Source organism: Eublepharis macularius, chromosome 6 (assembly GCF_028583425.1).
Source record: "Eublepharis macularius isolate TG4126 chromosome 6, MPM_Emac_v1.0, whole genome shotgun sequence".
In the NCBI taxonomy this organism is placed as follows: Eukaryota; Metazoa; Chordata; class Lepidosauria; order Squamata; family Eublepharidae; genus Eublepharis; species Eublepharis macularius.
The window spans coordinates 22,485,297-22,502,063 of NC_072795.1; the positions used below are offsets into that span (position 1 = coordinate 22,485,297).

Genomic DNA, 16,767 nt, shown 5'->3' on the forward strand with positions numbered 1-16,767 from the left:
TTGGTTTTCTTCTGGATCTGTGTACAGAGCTGGCCCTTTAAAGAGCTGTAGTTGGCACTTCCATTAGAGGGTGGGAAGAACACTCCGACAGCAGGCAGGGGGCTACTGGGCAGGCACACCCCTGGAGCCTCCCCCTTTAAAAGATCCTCACACAGGCCGGAGAAGAGGGCAGGGTTGTCCCCCGAATGAGAGGAAGTGAGTGTTGTGAACAGAGAAGGTGATCAAGGATGAACCCCCATCCGTCCCTGTACTCTGAGGCAAGCCCAAAGGTCACAGCTGCTTTTGCAGCTGTGACTGGCTGGTTGAAACAGAGTCGGCTGAAATTGAACATGACAGAGATGGAGGTCCTGTACTTGAGCCACGGGGGGTTAGGTTCAGGACTCCGGCTCCCGGCCCTTGATGGGGCATTGCTGGTGCCAGTTCCGAGGGTTAGGACGAGCCTGGGGGTGATCCTGGATGCCTCCCTGAAAATGGAGGCACAGATCACAGCAGTTGTCAGGTCCTCTTTTTTCCATCTGCGCCAGACCAGGCAACTTGTTCCATACCTATCAACCCATGACTTAATTACAGTGATCCAGGCAACAGTCATCTCTAGATTAGATTACTGCAACTCACTGTACACGGGGCTGCCCTTGAGCCAGACCCAGAGATTACAGCTGGTACAAAATTTAGTGGCACACGTTATTGTGAGAGTGCCAAATGGGGCACATATAACACAGATATTACGTGAGCTGCATTGGTTACCTGTGGAGTACTGGATCAGATTCAAGGTTTTGGTACTGATCTATAAGGCCCTACGCAGACTGGGACCAGCGTATCTGCGGGATTGTCTCTCCCCATATATTCCCTGGAGGACACGCCGATCAGGAGATAAACAGCTGTAGGTGGTCCCTGGCCCCAAGGAGGCCCGCTTAGCCTTGACCAGAGCCAGGGCCTTCTCGATCCTGGCTCCCACCTGGTGGAATGCTCTGTCTACTGAGACCCGGACCCGGCAAGACCTACTATCTTTTCGCCCGGCCTGTAAGACAGAGCTGTTCCGCCAGGCACATGGCTGAGGTCTGGGCCTCTACCTGCCAGAAACAACAAGGGGTGTATAAAATCTAGCTCTCCCTGCGAAGGCTGTCCACCATCCTGTTTTAGTTTGTAAGGCTGACTGCATAATTAGAAATATGTTTTTATTTTAATGATGTTTTTAAATGTTTTATGGAAATGAATTTTAATGTATTTTAATGGGTTGTGATCCGCCCTGAGCCCACTCACTGGGAGGGTGCAAATAAATAAATAAATAAAAGCAGGGCACTGGACATGTGCCGTTCCAGGCCGCTGTGCCGCAGTTTCTTTAACATCCCAACTTGCCCCTGGTGGTTTTCCTTCACAGCCTTCTTCCAGTGAAACTTTTCTGCAAGGAATATCCCTTCCTTTTCTGTTACCTTTGTTATAATTATTTCCAAAACAAATTTACCTCATAAAAATACTAAAAGTGGAGAGTGATGGCAAAGAGTACAGAGCAAATAGGGAGAAGTTTTTCACTTGAATTCATGCTGCTCAGTTACCTAAAGCATGCGTGGATGATGTGAATGAAACGCCAATCATCTATAGTCAGTTATGCCAGTTTAGCCCCATTCGTGTCTGTTATGTGTCTGATATAGATGTCAGCACATATACACACGCTGACAAAACTGTTTACTTGGTAAAATTTATGAACACAGGGCTCCGTACTTGCTTATTTGTAATATGAGGACATATTATACCTTCCAGTTATATCTCTCATATTATACCTTCCAGTTATGGTAGCACTTCCATGAGATGCCAGTGTGGTGCTAAAGTAGGACCTGGGTTCAAATGCCCAGTCAGCCATGAAGTTCACTAAGTAACCTTGGACAAGTATCTTTTTCTTTCAAGCTAAGTCCCCTCATAGGATTGTTGTGAGGATGAAGTAGAAGAGAAGGATAGCCATAAAGAAGTCTAGAAATATACCACAAAGTAAAACAGAAATAAATCAAACTATAGTGAACAATTAAACATCAAGTAAAGTGGCAGTCCACTACTGAAAACCTTCAATAAACCGTCGAACTGTCATCATTTTAACCAAAGGCCCTCTTAAATAAAATTACCTCACACACCACTTTGAAGGTTGACCAAACAGATAACCTTCAGTGGAGAGGTCATTATCCTGAGGTGTTCAGGAGGCAGGCAGGCATGTAAACAAATACATAGGTCTAGGATTGTTGCTTTAAAAGCCCATGTACAACCTGAAGGTGTAGTACTTGCCCTGAAGGTTCAGATAGCAAAGAAATGTTGCCATGAGAAGTATAACTGGCACACAAGTAAAAATGTAATAGACCCCTCCATTAAAAAAAATGAAATAAGTGTAGTGTGTGATTCATGAACCCCTACCAATTCCAGGATTTCTGCTATTCTGGGCAGTTCCCAGCTTCGCACACTTTCCTCTCTGAAGTGACCTATATCATCGCCTAGCAGTTGTCCTCAGGCTTTCCCTAAACAACAGAACGGTTACCTCAGTCTTCTACTGTAGTCTTCTACTGTAGTGGACCTCAGAAGCAGGCTTTGAGGCAGTTCCTTAGGGTCAGCTCCTCAATTGGGAGTGGGACAGTCTTCATTTTATTAAGATATTGTAATTTATCTAATGAATTTGCACTGTTTTTAGATTCAAGAATGACTCGTGCAAGTTCTCACCTGTATTGAAATTCCAAGATGAGAATATCCCCCAGAGATCTATGCTAACCACCATGGAGCAGAGCATCTTAATTCAGCCCATCTAGTCTTTAGAATTTAAATAGCAAGTGCACCAGTTCCTTGTTTCTCCTTATGGCAGATTTGAGAAATCACTGAGTAATGTGAGTGATATGAGGAAAAGTTACACAAAAAAAGAGGGGCAACTTGGTGCCTCCTTTTGTTCAAGTCCAGCTTCCTCTAGTGGCTAAGGCCTCAAACGGAAAATGTAGAGTCACTCGTAGGCTTAGATCCAGAGGAGTTAGCCATGTTAGTCTGTAGTAGCAAAATAAAAAAGAGTCCAGTAGCACCTTTAAGACTAACCAATTTTATTGTAGCATAAGCTTTCGAGAATCATGTTCTCTTCGTCAGATGCATGGAGGGCAGAAGGAAACTGGTCAAATATAGAGGAGAAGAGGGGAGGGGGATGTAAACAACTCCTTTGATATGGAGATGCAGACAGCTCCTTTTGGTGTGGGGATCAGTTTGCTCGTGTAAAGGTTCAAAGGAGTTTGCCGTGTTAGTCTGTAGTAGCAAAATCAAAAAGAGTTCAGCAGCACCCCTAGACTATCCAATTCCACTGCAGCACAAGCCTTCGATAACCACAGTCCTCCCCGCCAGATGCATCTGACAAAGAGAACTGTGGTCCTCGAAAGCTTATGCTACAATAAAGTTGGTTAGTCTTAAAGGTGCTACTGGACTCTTTTTTATTTTGCTACTATAGACTAACATGGCTAACTCCTCTGGATCTATGCCTACGAGTGACTCTACATTTTCCGTTTGGGCTTTCGAGGACCACAGTTCTCTTTGTCACCATTGTGTCTGTAGAAAGAAGTAATTTGGAAACAGCTGCCTCCAACTCAGAAGCTTAGAACCTTCTGACATTTTCTGATTGGTCATGACAGCCATATTGTAGCTGTCTGCATCCTCCATCCATAGAAGCCATTTTGTTGTGGCTTCCACAATTTGTTCTCAAAATTCCAAAAGAGCGCCCTCAGGCTCAACAATTATGAGGACCTCTGGTTCAGGGATAGCATCACCATAACCTGATGTGGAGCAGCTGCCAGACCCCAGGTTTCTGACAGGGCCCACTGCTGCCAGCCCCCCCCCCCCGTTTTCCCTTCCTCCACTCACTTTTGAGTGCTTCAGTACCCACCTTCCTGGCTGCACAAGATGCCCAGTAACTCTGGGGAAGGTTGTACAGGTGCCGCGCTCCTGGCAGCCATGGCAGAGGCTGTCCTAATTGCATGGGATCCACGCAGGTGTCTGTGAGTGCAGGTGATGGGAGGACTCAAGCAGATGGGGGAAAGAGACGCAGGCAGTTGAGTGCACAGGAAGGGAGGTGTGAGTTGGGGCGCACGCTTGTGAGCAATGGAGGGCCCTTGGGCATTCTTTCCCTAGTACCCCCAAAACCTGGAACCAGCCCCATCCTGGTTGATGGGTATATTTGCTTATTCTTTATAACTGTTTCCAAGCTGTAAATCTAATAAATGAGTGGTAGCTTCAGTTTATTAAACTTCATGCCACATTTCCTTCAGTATCTCAAAAAGGCACATATATTAAAATTTTGACATTATACACATTTATTTCAATTCAGTTGATTAATTACTTGACGTAAACAGCAGGTGATTAATCAGCTAAAAACTCTTCAGTTGTAATATTTACCAACCTTCTCATCAAGATTAAAGTGCTTTATGTAAGTTCTGCCTGTAGAATTTAAGGGAAAAAAACTAGACTGACATATAGCCTGAATAAAACGGAAAGCCACCATTGGCCATGGTGATACGTGACCAAGTTAGGTGTGTTATACCACCCCTGCATATTCATGACAAAACCTAATATGCCTGGCATTGTCAATTAGAGTCTTCACAGAGTGCAACGTAATACTAGAAGGGTGAATTGGGATGGAATCTCTTGGTTTTGCCACAGTTTCTCCTCAGGACAGAAGGGAAGCTCACTTTTTTTTAAAAAAAAAAGAACAACTTTGGAAACGTTTTCCCCGTCACCAAAACTGAGGAAGTTGCAGAGGGCAGCAAAGAGAGAATATGGCCATAAGAACCAAAAAAAATTGTGGAAATTAGCCTTTTTCAATGAGTTTCTTTCTCCCTAACTCTTTATCTCTGACCGAATGCACTGATGCCTACCTCGGTCACTAATGTAGGGAGAAATGGTAAGACGGACAGTTGCAATTGCTTTGTTCATTATGTGCATGCCTTATGCGATAGCCTCTTCTAACCCATTCGAATTAGACCTCTCATGCTTCTTATTCTTTTGTCCTACTGCTTCCCCTGCATTGCTATAAAAGCATGTAAGACTACGATGTTTTCTTTCCACACGGCACTCGCAGTGCCCTTTGTATTGAAACAACACTGTCAGTCGATAAATGTGAAGTCCAAAGTTTCATCAGTGTCATAGTAAACTGAAAATTCCTTGTGTTTGTTTTCGTCCCTGCCCCCCATTTGTTTTGTTTTCACTGAATTTTCAGAATATGTTATGTCCGTGTTTGCTGAAGTTAGTGTCTCTGCCTGTGCAGGGTATGAAAAAATCCATGTGGGTCTTGACAAGCTATGTTTGCTGAACATGAAGAGGTCCTTTTGTGCCATTGTTTCAGAACAATTGTTTTATGCATCATATTATATAAAACACTTGGTTGCCCCCTCTAGGGCTCTGTCAGTGCTAGATAAAGGAAATGCACTGAAGTCCAACAAGAACCTACAGGCTCTTGAAGGATGCAGAGAGAGCTGGCAATTGCTTGGAAATAAGATACCAGTGTAAAAAGTGCATAAAGTGACATGCATGCAAGTTTCTGGTGACTTCCCCCCCACTTTAGGCTGACAGGATATCAAAAGTTCATAAAATCATAGAGTTGGAAGGGGCCTCTAAAGTCACCTAGTCTAACTCCCTGCTTGAGGCAGGAGATCCAAAGCCAGAGCATCTGGGTGAAAGGCTGTTTCAGCTCTGCCTCCAACAAGGGACGAACCTCCAACAAGGGAGGGACACGCTCCTATCTAATTAGCAGGGTTGCTGTTATAGTAAGGATATTTCTCCTAATGTTAACTGAAATCTACCTTCCTTTAACAAGCAAATATGTTCTTGCCTCCTAGAGAAGTAGTTCTTAAGGCTTTGCCCACTTCTGTTGACAGCCTTGAATTGTCTTAATTTTTCTTTTAAACAAAGTTTGAATAGTTCTTATAGTTGCAAAAAGGCTTCAATACTTGCATGTCCTGAAATACAGTGCCTGTTTTGAAGGGTAGAGAAAAAAATATGTCAATACTCATAGCATTCCTTTGGAATGCTCCATATAACTCTTTCCTCTCTACCCTGAACAGCAATCCTGGCCTTGCATATCTTGTGCATGACTTACGTACACAACACACGCTGCGCATCGTTCCTTCTCTTCTTCTATGTTCATCACAGAAAGCAAATTCTGGAAGCAAATTGGAATTCTGCACACCAGCCCTCGACATTAAATTTGCTAGTGGAACAAAATGAGCACCTAATAACTGTCGAATCTACATAAACTGGTTCAATTTCAGAACTTTTTTTTTAGTGCAGACTGTAGGAATTGCTTATTTGAAACACCATCCCTTTTGTTTCCAGTGCCGGTGGTTAAATACTGTTAAGGCTGTCTCAAAATGAGAGAGAAAGAGCATTTCATCTTCACGGGCACCATATCTCTGCACCACACCCTATGAGTCAGAGCTGTCCATGTGAGTTTCTCAGCTTGTGCTGTTGGTGCCATTTTTGCGGATTGAGGGCAGGGAACTTACAACACAAGAGATGATTCACACAAAGAATTGTGCCAGACAATATGGCCAGGGAGATGTATTGCAATCAGTATTCTCCAAAGACATTGTTTTCCAGTTTACTATGATAATGACTGAGCTCTGCATTTTTAACAACCCTCATTGTGCCATGTATGTACACAGAAGATTGTGGACAGAGCTGGACACATACATACATGACCAAGCAAAATTAGCAGGTTGGCTGTGCTCAACAAGCATAAAGTTGATTTTTTTGAAATTTGAACTAAAGCTCCATGCTATGTTGTCTCATGTTTGTTCTATGTTTGTAAAAATACTGTAAATGTATCTCTTTTTTTGGTTGCTTTGTGCTCTGTGGTATTAGCTTTCAGTCAGATGTGTGTAATGTTTTCCTCCTGTGTTTGTAAATGACATTCACACTGGTTTTCACAATTTCCTTCTACTTTGTAGGACCTGACTGCCTTGGCCAGAGAACTGAGGGACCTGCGCATCGAAGAAACTAACCGGCCTCTGAAGAAAGTTACTGACTACTCCTCCTCCAGTGAGGAGTCTGAAAGTAGTGAAGAGGAAGAGGAAGAGGGGGAGAGTGAAACGCAAGATGGCACTGTGCCTGTCAGTGACATTCCAAGGCTTATGTAAGGCACGCTTTTGTGAGACTAAAATCTGCGATAAATAGACAACAATTCTTTCTTTGTTCCCAGTAAAATAGTCCCTCAAGCACAATGGCTTGTTAGATTTTCTGAACCTGTTCTCTCATTACAAAGACTGAGTAAACCACATGTACCAATGTATATCAGAACCTCAGAAGAGTCATACAAGAAAAGGTTATGACAGTTAAATTTTAAAATAACCTTACATATTAAAAATCGTATGTATCTCCTACAAAAATTAAACTCACACTCCAAAAACTCTAGTCTATCACGTTGGCTTTAAGACTTCGTCACAAAGTTCTAGTTCTTTGAAGACCGCTGAAGACTACCAACAGTCTTCAAAGAACACAAAGTTCTAGTGCCAATGAAATAAATTTTACTACTCGTTTTATCAGGCTCTCATCAATTCACGAAAGAAGATCTGAAAAATGGTAATCAGCAGAGCAAACAGGGAACATAGCTATAAGAGTCTATGATAACTCTTTGCTCAGCATACAGGAAAAAAGAAAATGTACAATAGATTGTAAAACCTCTGCTCCACTAATAATTATAATTATATTTGGATTAATAATGAGTTGATGTGGTTAATTGTAAGAGCTTTGGATGGAGCAATACATGATATGTGACTACGGGCTGATGCTTGAAAAGAGTTTCTCCATTTCTCTTGCTCTGCTGCATAATATTTGGGATCGCTCACAACATGTTGAAGAGATGTCTTCCACACAGGTTATATGCCCTGATTTCAATGCTTTTTGGAAGTGGGGTTATTTCCTCCTCCCCCCCCCCCCCAGCATCGTGGTGCATTCATGCACCTCTGGTGGTTTCCCCAGCTTTTCTCTGATCTTTCTCATACCTGCTTTGGTCTGAAGTTTTGGGAACAATCACATTAAAGCCTTGATGGCTGCTGTGTGGGTGGATAATTCTTATTTTCTAGCCCACATGGCAGCCATTCTCCCTGAATCTGTTCCCACAGCAGCCATTTGTGTCCATCCGTGTCCCCCCCACCCAGGAGGCTTTTCGTTTTTTTAAAGAAATGGCACAAAATATCATTGTATCCATATCCTACTGTACCAATAGCTGTAACAGATTCTCTAAATTCCCAGCTTCCATTTTTTAAAAATAAGAGTAAGTCTTTAGCCCCTTTCATTGTGGAGATATAAGGGGAAAGGCATAATCTCTGCAAGAGAAGGAACAAGAGAGTTACTTTTTTAAAAAATGAAAGCTTGGAATTCAGAGAAACTGCTACTCCTATCAGTACAAATTTATAACAATATTCTAGTGCTGAGAGAGAGTGTGTAAAAGCCCAGGTGGCTTAAGAAAGGAGGAATGGCTACTTCCAGTGGATTAGGGCAGAGAAACTGAGGAAACTTGCATTGAGGAAACTCTGTTGCTGCACCAGCAATAAGGAAACCACAAAATCCTGTCTCTGTGTGAAAGACAGCAGATTGTGTTCCAAAGGGCCTCTTCCCTGCACAGTTTATCATGCACTATATTTGTAGGTGTACTGTTTTAGAAAATGTTAGTCTATATACCTACAGAGGGCAGTGTATAAAGCAGCCCAGAGGACTACACAACTCTGGGGACCCCTTCCCACTTCTACCGCAATTTTATTTTGCAGCCAGATTATTGATATTTGCCAAAGCATACAGCAAAATACCATTTGCTTTGTTAACAATTCTGTAGCATCCTGAAGACTAGGAAAATAATATTTTTAACAGCAGTGTGCTGGAACTACCATTAGCAAATTCTTTAATCTGTGTATCCGTAAATTTTATCTAGGTCAGTCTGTGCTTTGGGATATAAATGTACAGCTGCTGCTTATTTGTGTGTGTGTGTCCCGGTATATGTGGATAAAATTTGGGCAGATACTATGGTTATAAGATGCTTAATATGGTTAAAAATACGCTACGTTGTCATTTCACATTATTATGGCCCCCCATCGCTTTTGATTTGATATTTTCCGATAGAAAAGGAAAACGCTGTTTAAAGACTTACCTTTATTGCCTTGGTAGGCCATCAGAAACAAATGTGCCCAAATTAGCTCAAAAAGTTCACCAATATAGTTGTCATGGTTGTGCTGTTGAGAATTACTTCTTTGTGTCAAGAGATGTTTGGCTGTGGGGTAGATTGAACCATCCTCCCAATAGCCTTTCTCCAGCCAAAGGAGTCTTTCTCCATCTTAAGTGGCTCTTCCTCCAATAGAAGAGCCACTTACACAGAGAAGGGCTCCTTAGAGTGCAGAAGGGGGTTAAACTTAAGCCAAAAGGAAAGGTGGGTTATAAATATTTTAATTCATAAATAATATTTGCTCAGTGGAACGGTAGGATAGGGGCAGGATCCACCCCTGTGACTCTCCAATAAAACACAAGCTTCCCTAAACCAGTATATAATTCTGGCTGCTGCTGGCAGTCTTAAGAACTCCCAATATGACCAGGAAAGATCACCTTGTGAGTACTTGAAAGTATAACTGGTGAAGCAGGCACGGCTTGCCACAGGGAAGTGTTTTTAAGAGCATCCCTGTGGGCAAGATGACACTGTGCTCTTGGCCTTAGGGCAGAACTAGACACAATGCAGATCATAGGGCTGCCACTGAAAACATCAACCTACCATCCAATTCACTGTTCTTTTCCTATGATCTGCATACTAAGGGAAAGCCATCATGTAACCTTGTCAATTCATTCATTTTCACATACTGATAGAATGGGGAAATTTACTGTGGCAGGACTTCATGCTACCATTTGCCTTATTAAGTGTCACTAGAAAGATGGGGAAGCTGGACACAGGACTGCTGTTTTCTGTGGCTGTCCTGTGATTCATGTCATATTGAGAGTCTCTCTACATGAGACGTCCGACACATGAAGAACACTTGTCGGGAGATGCAATGATAGCTGCGAAGGGTAGTTTAAAAAGACAGAGCTGGTGGCAGTGCAGGATTTGCTATACACTGGAGCTCTATGAAGGGGCTGTGAAATGCCAGAAGGGAAATTTCAGCCCATTATAACCTCTCCAGGTCCAAGCCCAGTTCTGGAAGGCAGCACCATCCCATTTCCATTCCTTGTTGCCCTCTGGTTGCAATTTCACAGTTTTAGACTGGAGCGGTGAAACTGACAGAGCTTTCCAGGAGGAGAAGATGAAATTTTCAAACCCTCTGAGGACCGATCTCCATTGGCTCTGTCTTTTTAAACTACGCTTCTTGGCTAACATTGCATCTCCCTACACTTGATGAACATGCGCTGAGGTGTCTTGTGTAGAGAGACACTTAGTTTTGCATTCAACCAGAGGACAAAGGGTGAAAGAGACCTAGAATTCAGAGTCAAGGAAAGGAGTTCTCCCTGTACTTGCTCTATATAGAACATTCATGAATCTCTCAGATTGTTTCATTTTGGTCTGCACAGATAAGTTACACTCAGTTTGCATAAGGCACCAGCATGCTGACACGGTGCCACTCTAGACATGATACTATTGTCGTTTTTATAAATGCCCGCTTGCTAATGTTTTGCAGACCAACAGGAATGCCAGCAAACAACGACTCCTACAACATAGGAATGGTGTCAAGCCACGGCCTAGAACCATCCCATCCTGATACCTTTAGCAGTATTTCAAGAGAGGGGACTTTAATGATAAGGGAGGTAAGTAGGTGGTAACTATTTCCGTGCAACATCTTCAGGAGTTTTTGTCTTCTTAAGCTATGAATAATAATTATGCTGTGTGTTCTCAGCACAAAGTGACTGATTAAACTACACTTGTTAGTGTCTGATTAATATAATTATAACATCTAAACAGAAGGGATTTTTTTCCAAATTGCACACAATCATGAACACCTTAGGACTCAACAGGGATGGGTCTGGATTCTGATATTCTTCCACCCTGGTAAAGCAAGAAAGCCTCTTAATCAGAAAGGCTTGTACTACACTTACTCCATTAGAAACATGATTGAAACCTGGCCCATACATTTTGTGCTAATTTTCTCCAGAGACAGCTGCTAAAGAGCCTCAGTTGCTTTAGTTATAATTGTAGCTTTTTATCCAAATACCCTAATTGCCACTGCTTAGCTTTTATTTAAGAGAGAAAAGAAGAATTATTCCGGTGAAGTCAATCCAGGGACCAAAATGTGCCATTGTGTGTAAGGGTTTGTGTAATTGTTGCATACAGTCATACAGATGTACTGTGGATGGATTTCAGTGAAATCTTCAGTGGGTGCAAAATAAAACCCAGCCACCACATGTTGTGAAACGTCACTAGCTCTATTCTAAAACTATTCCTGTCAAATACACCTTGCCCAAACTCTGCATGGACCACAATTGTAGGTCACTACAACCATGCTTTTGCTTAGGTTTCTTGTAGATGAAAAAGCCTTCCTGCATTGACCTCAGATACTTGATGAGTCCTGGCTGTCTGCAATTGTATCCACTCTCCTATGCAAAGAACGGAAGGGTATGCACAAGGCTCTAGAAAGCTGGGTGTTAAATGAGAGATCTAGAGAAATGAGCAGGCTGGGATGAGAACTGCGTCCAGACCCCCCAGACTTGGGATTCTGTTTGCAGCATTTGAGTCCTCTGCCCAAGGAAATTAGTTGCCAAGCAAAATAAGGCCATTGGTTTGCTTCTAACATCAGTCGAAATGGGGGCTTAAGGAAAATAGATCGTAATTTCACTGAGAGTATGCTTACAAATATGAGTTTAGAGTTGGTATCTAAAGGCACATTTTCAAGATAATTTTGTAGACTGTCTTTTAATTTCCTAAATTTCTGTCCCCCAAGGGACTGCGGCTGCTCAGGAGTGCACGGCAGATCTCCCTAGTGTCTCTTTTGCCCCAGTTGTAGGCTGCTGCCACACTGATGATTTGCTTTGGCTTCCTTTAACGCAGTGGTGCTTTCGCGACCATCTGCGCGATGTCATCTGTCCACCTGCTTTTCAGCTTTCTTCCTGCTTCGCTGCAATCTTTCCCAAACCTGTTTTGATACGATCTTTTTGGAAAGATCACAGTCAAAGTGCCTTTGCTGACTGTGTGGCTAGGAAAGTGCACATGCTTGTAATGTCTCCCTCGCAGGGACACCATTGCCTTTGGCCATTTTGCCCTACAGCGCCCAGGGCTTTTTTCTTATTAAAAAAAAAAAATCAGTCCTTGGCATACTGCTGTAGCGATATCCGCAGGATCTACTCATTCGTGCTTTAATTCATAGCTCATGCTGGTCTCTCAGTCATACAGACATGTAAAAGGAAAGGATAACGTTCCTTGTCTCAGGCTTCTGCGGCAGCTGCCGGGAACAAACTAGATGTCATGCCCATTTCCCAAGTGTGCGATGGCCTGATTCACATCCAGCTCTTCAGCGAGGAAAACCGCACCCCCCTGGACCACTTGGATTAGGAAAATAGTGCAGGGGGAAGGCTAAAGCCCTTTCTCCCCCCACTCCCCGTACCAGGATGCTGATCCAAATTGGGTCCCATACTTAAGAAATAAGTCCCTAGCACTGTAAGTGTGACTGGTAGTCTGAAAAGTTGAGTCAGGGGACCCAGACCAACCTGTGAAAAACCATAATATCTAGTTTGGTCCTCAGCCCAGCTCACTTCTAGTATTGGAACCCCAGTTGGCAAAATTGCTTGGGAGACAAGCCACGGAAAGAGAGGTTCTGCTTTCTTCAGAAAACAAAGAACCCACATCATACCTTTTTATTAGGTCCAACCAAACTGATACGGAACAGTGTTCAAGCTTTTGAACTCACTAGAAATCTTCATTAGGCCAGATATTACCAACTTTAAAAAAAAATTGAAGGGAAGAAAAGAACAGATTTTTTAAGACCTGGTCTTGTCAGCATTTAGTGTTCACTCCTGCTCCTCTTTTGCAAGTGACTGTAAAGGGGAATTAGAAGTGTGAGCTGGGCCACAGTGGCATTTGCAGATTACGGCCATGTATAGGGAGACTTGCATTGTGTTAGAAAAGATCATGTGCACGCCTGGCTTTGTATGCTCCTTGTTTCACCGAGGAGCCTAAGAGAGACCCACAGATCTTCAGAACCAAGCTGCGATGAGTGCCTGAGAAGTTTTCAAAAATAGTAATAATAACAATAATAAATTGTTCCTTGCCACTTGATTAAATTGAGAATTGGAACATGGCAGATGCTGCTTTTGCTGCCTGGGGAAATCTCTTTCAGGTACATTAGCCTGCTTGGGCCTTCCTGTAATAAGTGACACATTAGATGCAAACAGCAGGTTGCTTGCAGCTACACTGCACTACTGACTATTTCTGCCGGGTGTGTAATTCAGCAAAAAAGGTGCCCACGGCATCTTTTTCCATTGAGAGGCGCAGATCTGTTTTGCGGGTTGCCAGCAAGATGAGATTAAAGGAAGGAATAAAGGAAGGGTCGTCAGCTGGATTATGTAGCGTTTCCACAATTGCAGATGGAAGAGGCTTTTCTGTCCTCAGCAGAGGCGCGCAGCCCTTGGTGATGCTAATGTGAGCTTTGCATGCCTGTCAGGCCAAGAGAGACAGGGAGATCTGTTAATCTGTGTGAGGGAAGAGAAGAGTTGAGGCTGTTCACTGTCTTTAGCACAGCATTTCACTGTTGCCTGCTTGGAAAGGACGCCAAGGAAGAAGTCAGTCAGGGGCACTGAAGAGGCCCAACATTTTATTTGTTAGGGATTGAACTCATGCTGCGTTCTACTTTTTATATGGCGGTGCTTATAGGAAAGCCTGCGCTCAACAGATCTCAGAAGCTAATCAGGGTCAGCCTTGGTTAGTAATTAGATGGGAGATTTCCAATGAAGATCAGGGTTACAAAGGCAGGCTATGGCAAACCACCTCTGTTAGTCTCTTGCTCCACCAGGGGTCGCACTCGCCATAAGTCAACTATGACTTGAGGGCAAGATTTTTTAAAACTTCAGAGTAGCAGTTAGTGGGGAAATGCCAGGGGGGAGACACATGCCCCACATGCACACAGTGGCAATCATTAAATGTCATTTAATATGCTGCCAGTTATTAAAATAACACTAAATGGTATGCATTTTTGAACACATGAAGGTGCCTTATACTGAGTCAGCCTGTTGGTCTGTCTAGGTCAGCCCTGTTTGCTATGGCTGGCAGCATATCTCCAGGATCTCAGGTAGCATTCTTTGATATAACCTACTGCCTGATCCTTTTTAACTGGAGGCACCGGGGATTGACCCTGGGACTCCACCACTGAGGCACCGCCTCATTTTCTTTTCCATATAAAATAACTACACTCATTCTAAAGAAAAGGAGCCAGTTTGGTGTAGTGGTTAAAACCGGCAGGACTCTAATCTGGAGAGCCAGGTTTGATTTCCTGCTTGAAGCCAGTTGGGTGACCTTGGGTCAGTCACAGCTTCTCAGAGCTCTCTCAGTCCCACCCACCTCACAGGGTGATTATCGTGAGGATGATAATAACACACTGTGTAAACTGCTCTGAGTGGATGTTAAGTTGTCCTGAAGGGCGGTATATAAATCGAATGTTGTTGTTGTTAAGGTGGTAGGAGAAAAGGCAGATGTCAGCTGCCTTCGGGCCACGACTAGATCAGCAGGCCAGGCAAAATAAACACCATTGCATTTTTCATTAGCCCTCCCATGTCAGAAGCCTTAACCCACATTAGTAAAGAACACCATCAACTTCGCCATTCGCAGGCTCCACTCCCAAGTCTCCGGGGAATTTTGCAGCCCACAATCGGCAACTGTAGCACGCATCATCGTGGTTGTGTTCACAGCATCTGTTTGGAAGTACAGATCATACATTCAGCACTTCTATACTGTCCTTTATGTGCCATGTGAGCACACCGTCAGCCCTGCATGTTCCCACACGCAGGCTACCAAACATCTAAACCAGGCCTACGATTGAAACATAAACATTGGCTTAAATGAGTCCATGATTCTTCTTCCACTGTTTGTCCCATATTAACACCAGTCACCGTTAATATCACTGAAAGGGCTGCAATATGTTTACATGTAAAAGTGGTCTTTAAAACAATAATTGCTCATCTTCTGTATGTGTATAGGCAGTTAGGCACATTCCTCGCTTCTGACTTTGCAGCCTTCCTCAGCGTCAGAACCTCGCTGCTGGCTGAGTTTGCCTGTTGAGGGGATGGTGAATGTGGGAGCTTGTCCCTCTGTTTGCTTTGCTACATGGATTAATATTGCACCCTTGTTAGTTGCTACCGTTTTTTTCTTGTCTGCATCTCTACAGACTGGTGACAAAAAACGCTCCGGCCACACTGCCAGCAATGGCTTTGCAGGCCATGTCAATCTTCCCGATTTGGTGCAACAAAGTCACTCGCCTGCAGGCACGCCGACTGAGGGACTGGGACGAGTCTCCACCCATGGGCAAGAGATGGATTCTGTGTCCGAAGTAGGTGACAGGCTCCTCTTGGTGAAGTGCTTTCTTCTTCTTCCCTTTCCCTTTGGCTTATATTAACATCCTGCTCTGAAGAGGCGTTTTGATGCATTTTGTTTTTAGCCATTTCCCTTCTCTTTTTTCACTCGCATTCTACAATTATGAACAGAATTAAATTCCTCTTTTCTTGGAAAAAGTGAAGAATATCAGTGTATCCAGGTGTAGCTACTGTAGTGATGGGAGCTGAAAAATGCAGAAATTAAGCAGGAAGTTCTTCTTAGAAAAGACTCCCCGCGTTTATTCAGCATTTATGATGTTGATCATGTTAGTATTCATTGACTAGCATCTGTTAACATAGGGATCAGCATTGTCCATGGTAATCCAGCATGCCTGCATTACTGGAGAAAACCAACATCTGCAAAATTCCCTAAATAGCAGAATTCCCATTGATAGATAGGGCTGTGGATATTTGCAGTTCTGGAGCCTCATTTCCTGAGAATCTTAGCCTTTGGGGGGTTGTGTGTGTGTTTGTTTTAAAAGATATTCTAGAACCAGTCTGAGCAAAAAATGGTAACCCTCAGAACATGGGTTGAAGGGGGAGCTAAATAAACTTTCCAGTGATTAGGGTGCATCTTACCACTGCTTGTGACTGGAAGAAGCAGAATACATGATATATGTAAATATTGGCTTGGGTCCCACCTAGAATTTCCATAGGGGAAACTTTCTCTAATTCTCCCACAACACCCCTAAGTGCCCCCACCCAGTGCTGCTCCTGAGGGACAGGACCCCCCCCCCATAGCTTAGGAGGGAATCAGAGGTCTCCTGTGGGCGGAGGAGGTTGACTAAAATCTTCACCCTGATTGCACTCATGGAAACTAGGCAGGAGCCAAGCCAATTAAGTGCAACTGTGGAAACTTACCTCATTTACGCAGGTTGCAAAATTAATTTTTTTCTCGGAGACAGAATTCAAATACTTGGTTTCTAGCACAGGTCTCTTTTATAATGTATGGAACAGCCACTGAGTTTCATACTACCAGGCTTTGAAAGCCAGCATCTCTGTCTCTTAATAAAAAAAAAAATCTCAGCAGAGACACTGCTACCAATTCTCTCTTGGACTCATTAAGGTTAATCCTTTCCTTGCTCCGCTAAGAGGTAGTCCTGCCTTTTCTGAAGACCCAAGTGGAAGCCTCAAAGCACTGTAGGATTTCATGTAACCGAGAAGAGAAGCCAGCTTCTTCGCCAGACTGCCTATCTCAGTGCAGCCAGCAGGAATCCACTGTGA

At 43.4% G+C, this 16,767-nt stretch overlaps 1 protein-coding gene across 1 annotated transcript in view; it reads left to right on the top strand.

The window, feature by feature from the left end:
* Positions 1 to 16,767, top strand: part of TNIK (TRAF2 and NCK interacting kinase) — a 350,725-nt gene that overhangs the window by 314,846 nt on the left and 19,112 nt on the right. Inside the window, exons 20-22 of the mRNA XM_054983851.1 lie at positions 6,948 to 7,132; positions 10,650 to 10,776; positions 15,339 to 15,500. Coding sequence (XP_054839826.1) covers positions 6,948 to 7,132; positions 10,650 to 10,776; positions 15,339 to 15,500 — 474 coding nt within the window. The remainder of the gene's footprint in view (positions 1 to 6,947; positions 7,133 to 10,649; positions 10,777 to 15,338; positions 15,501 to 16,767) is intronic.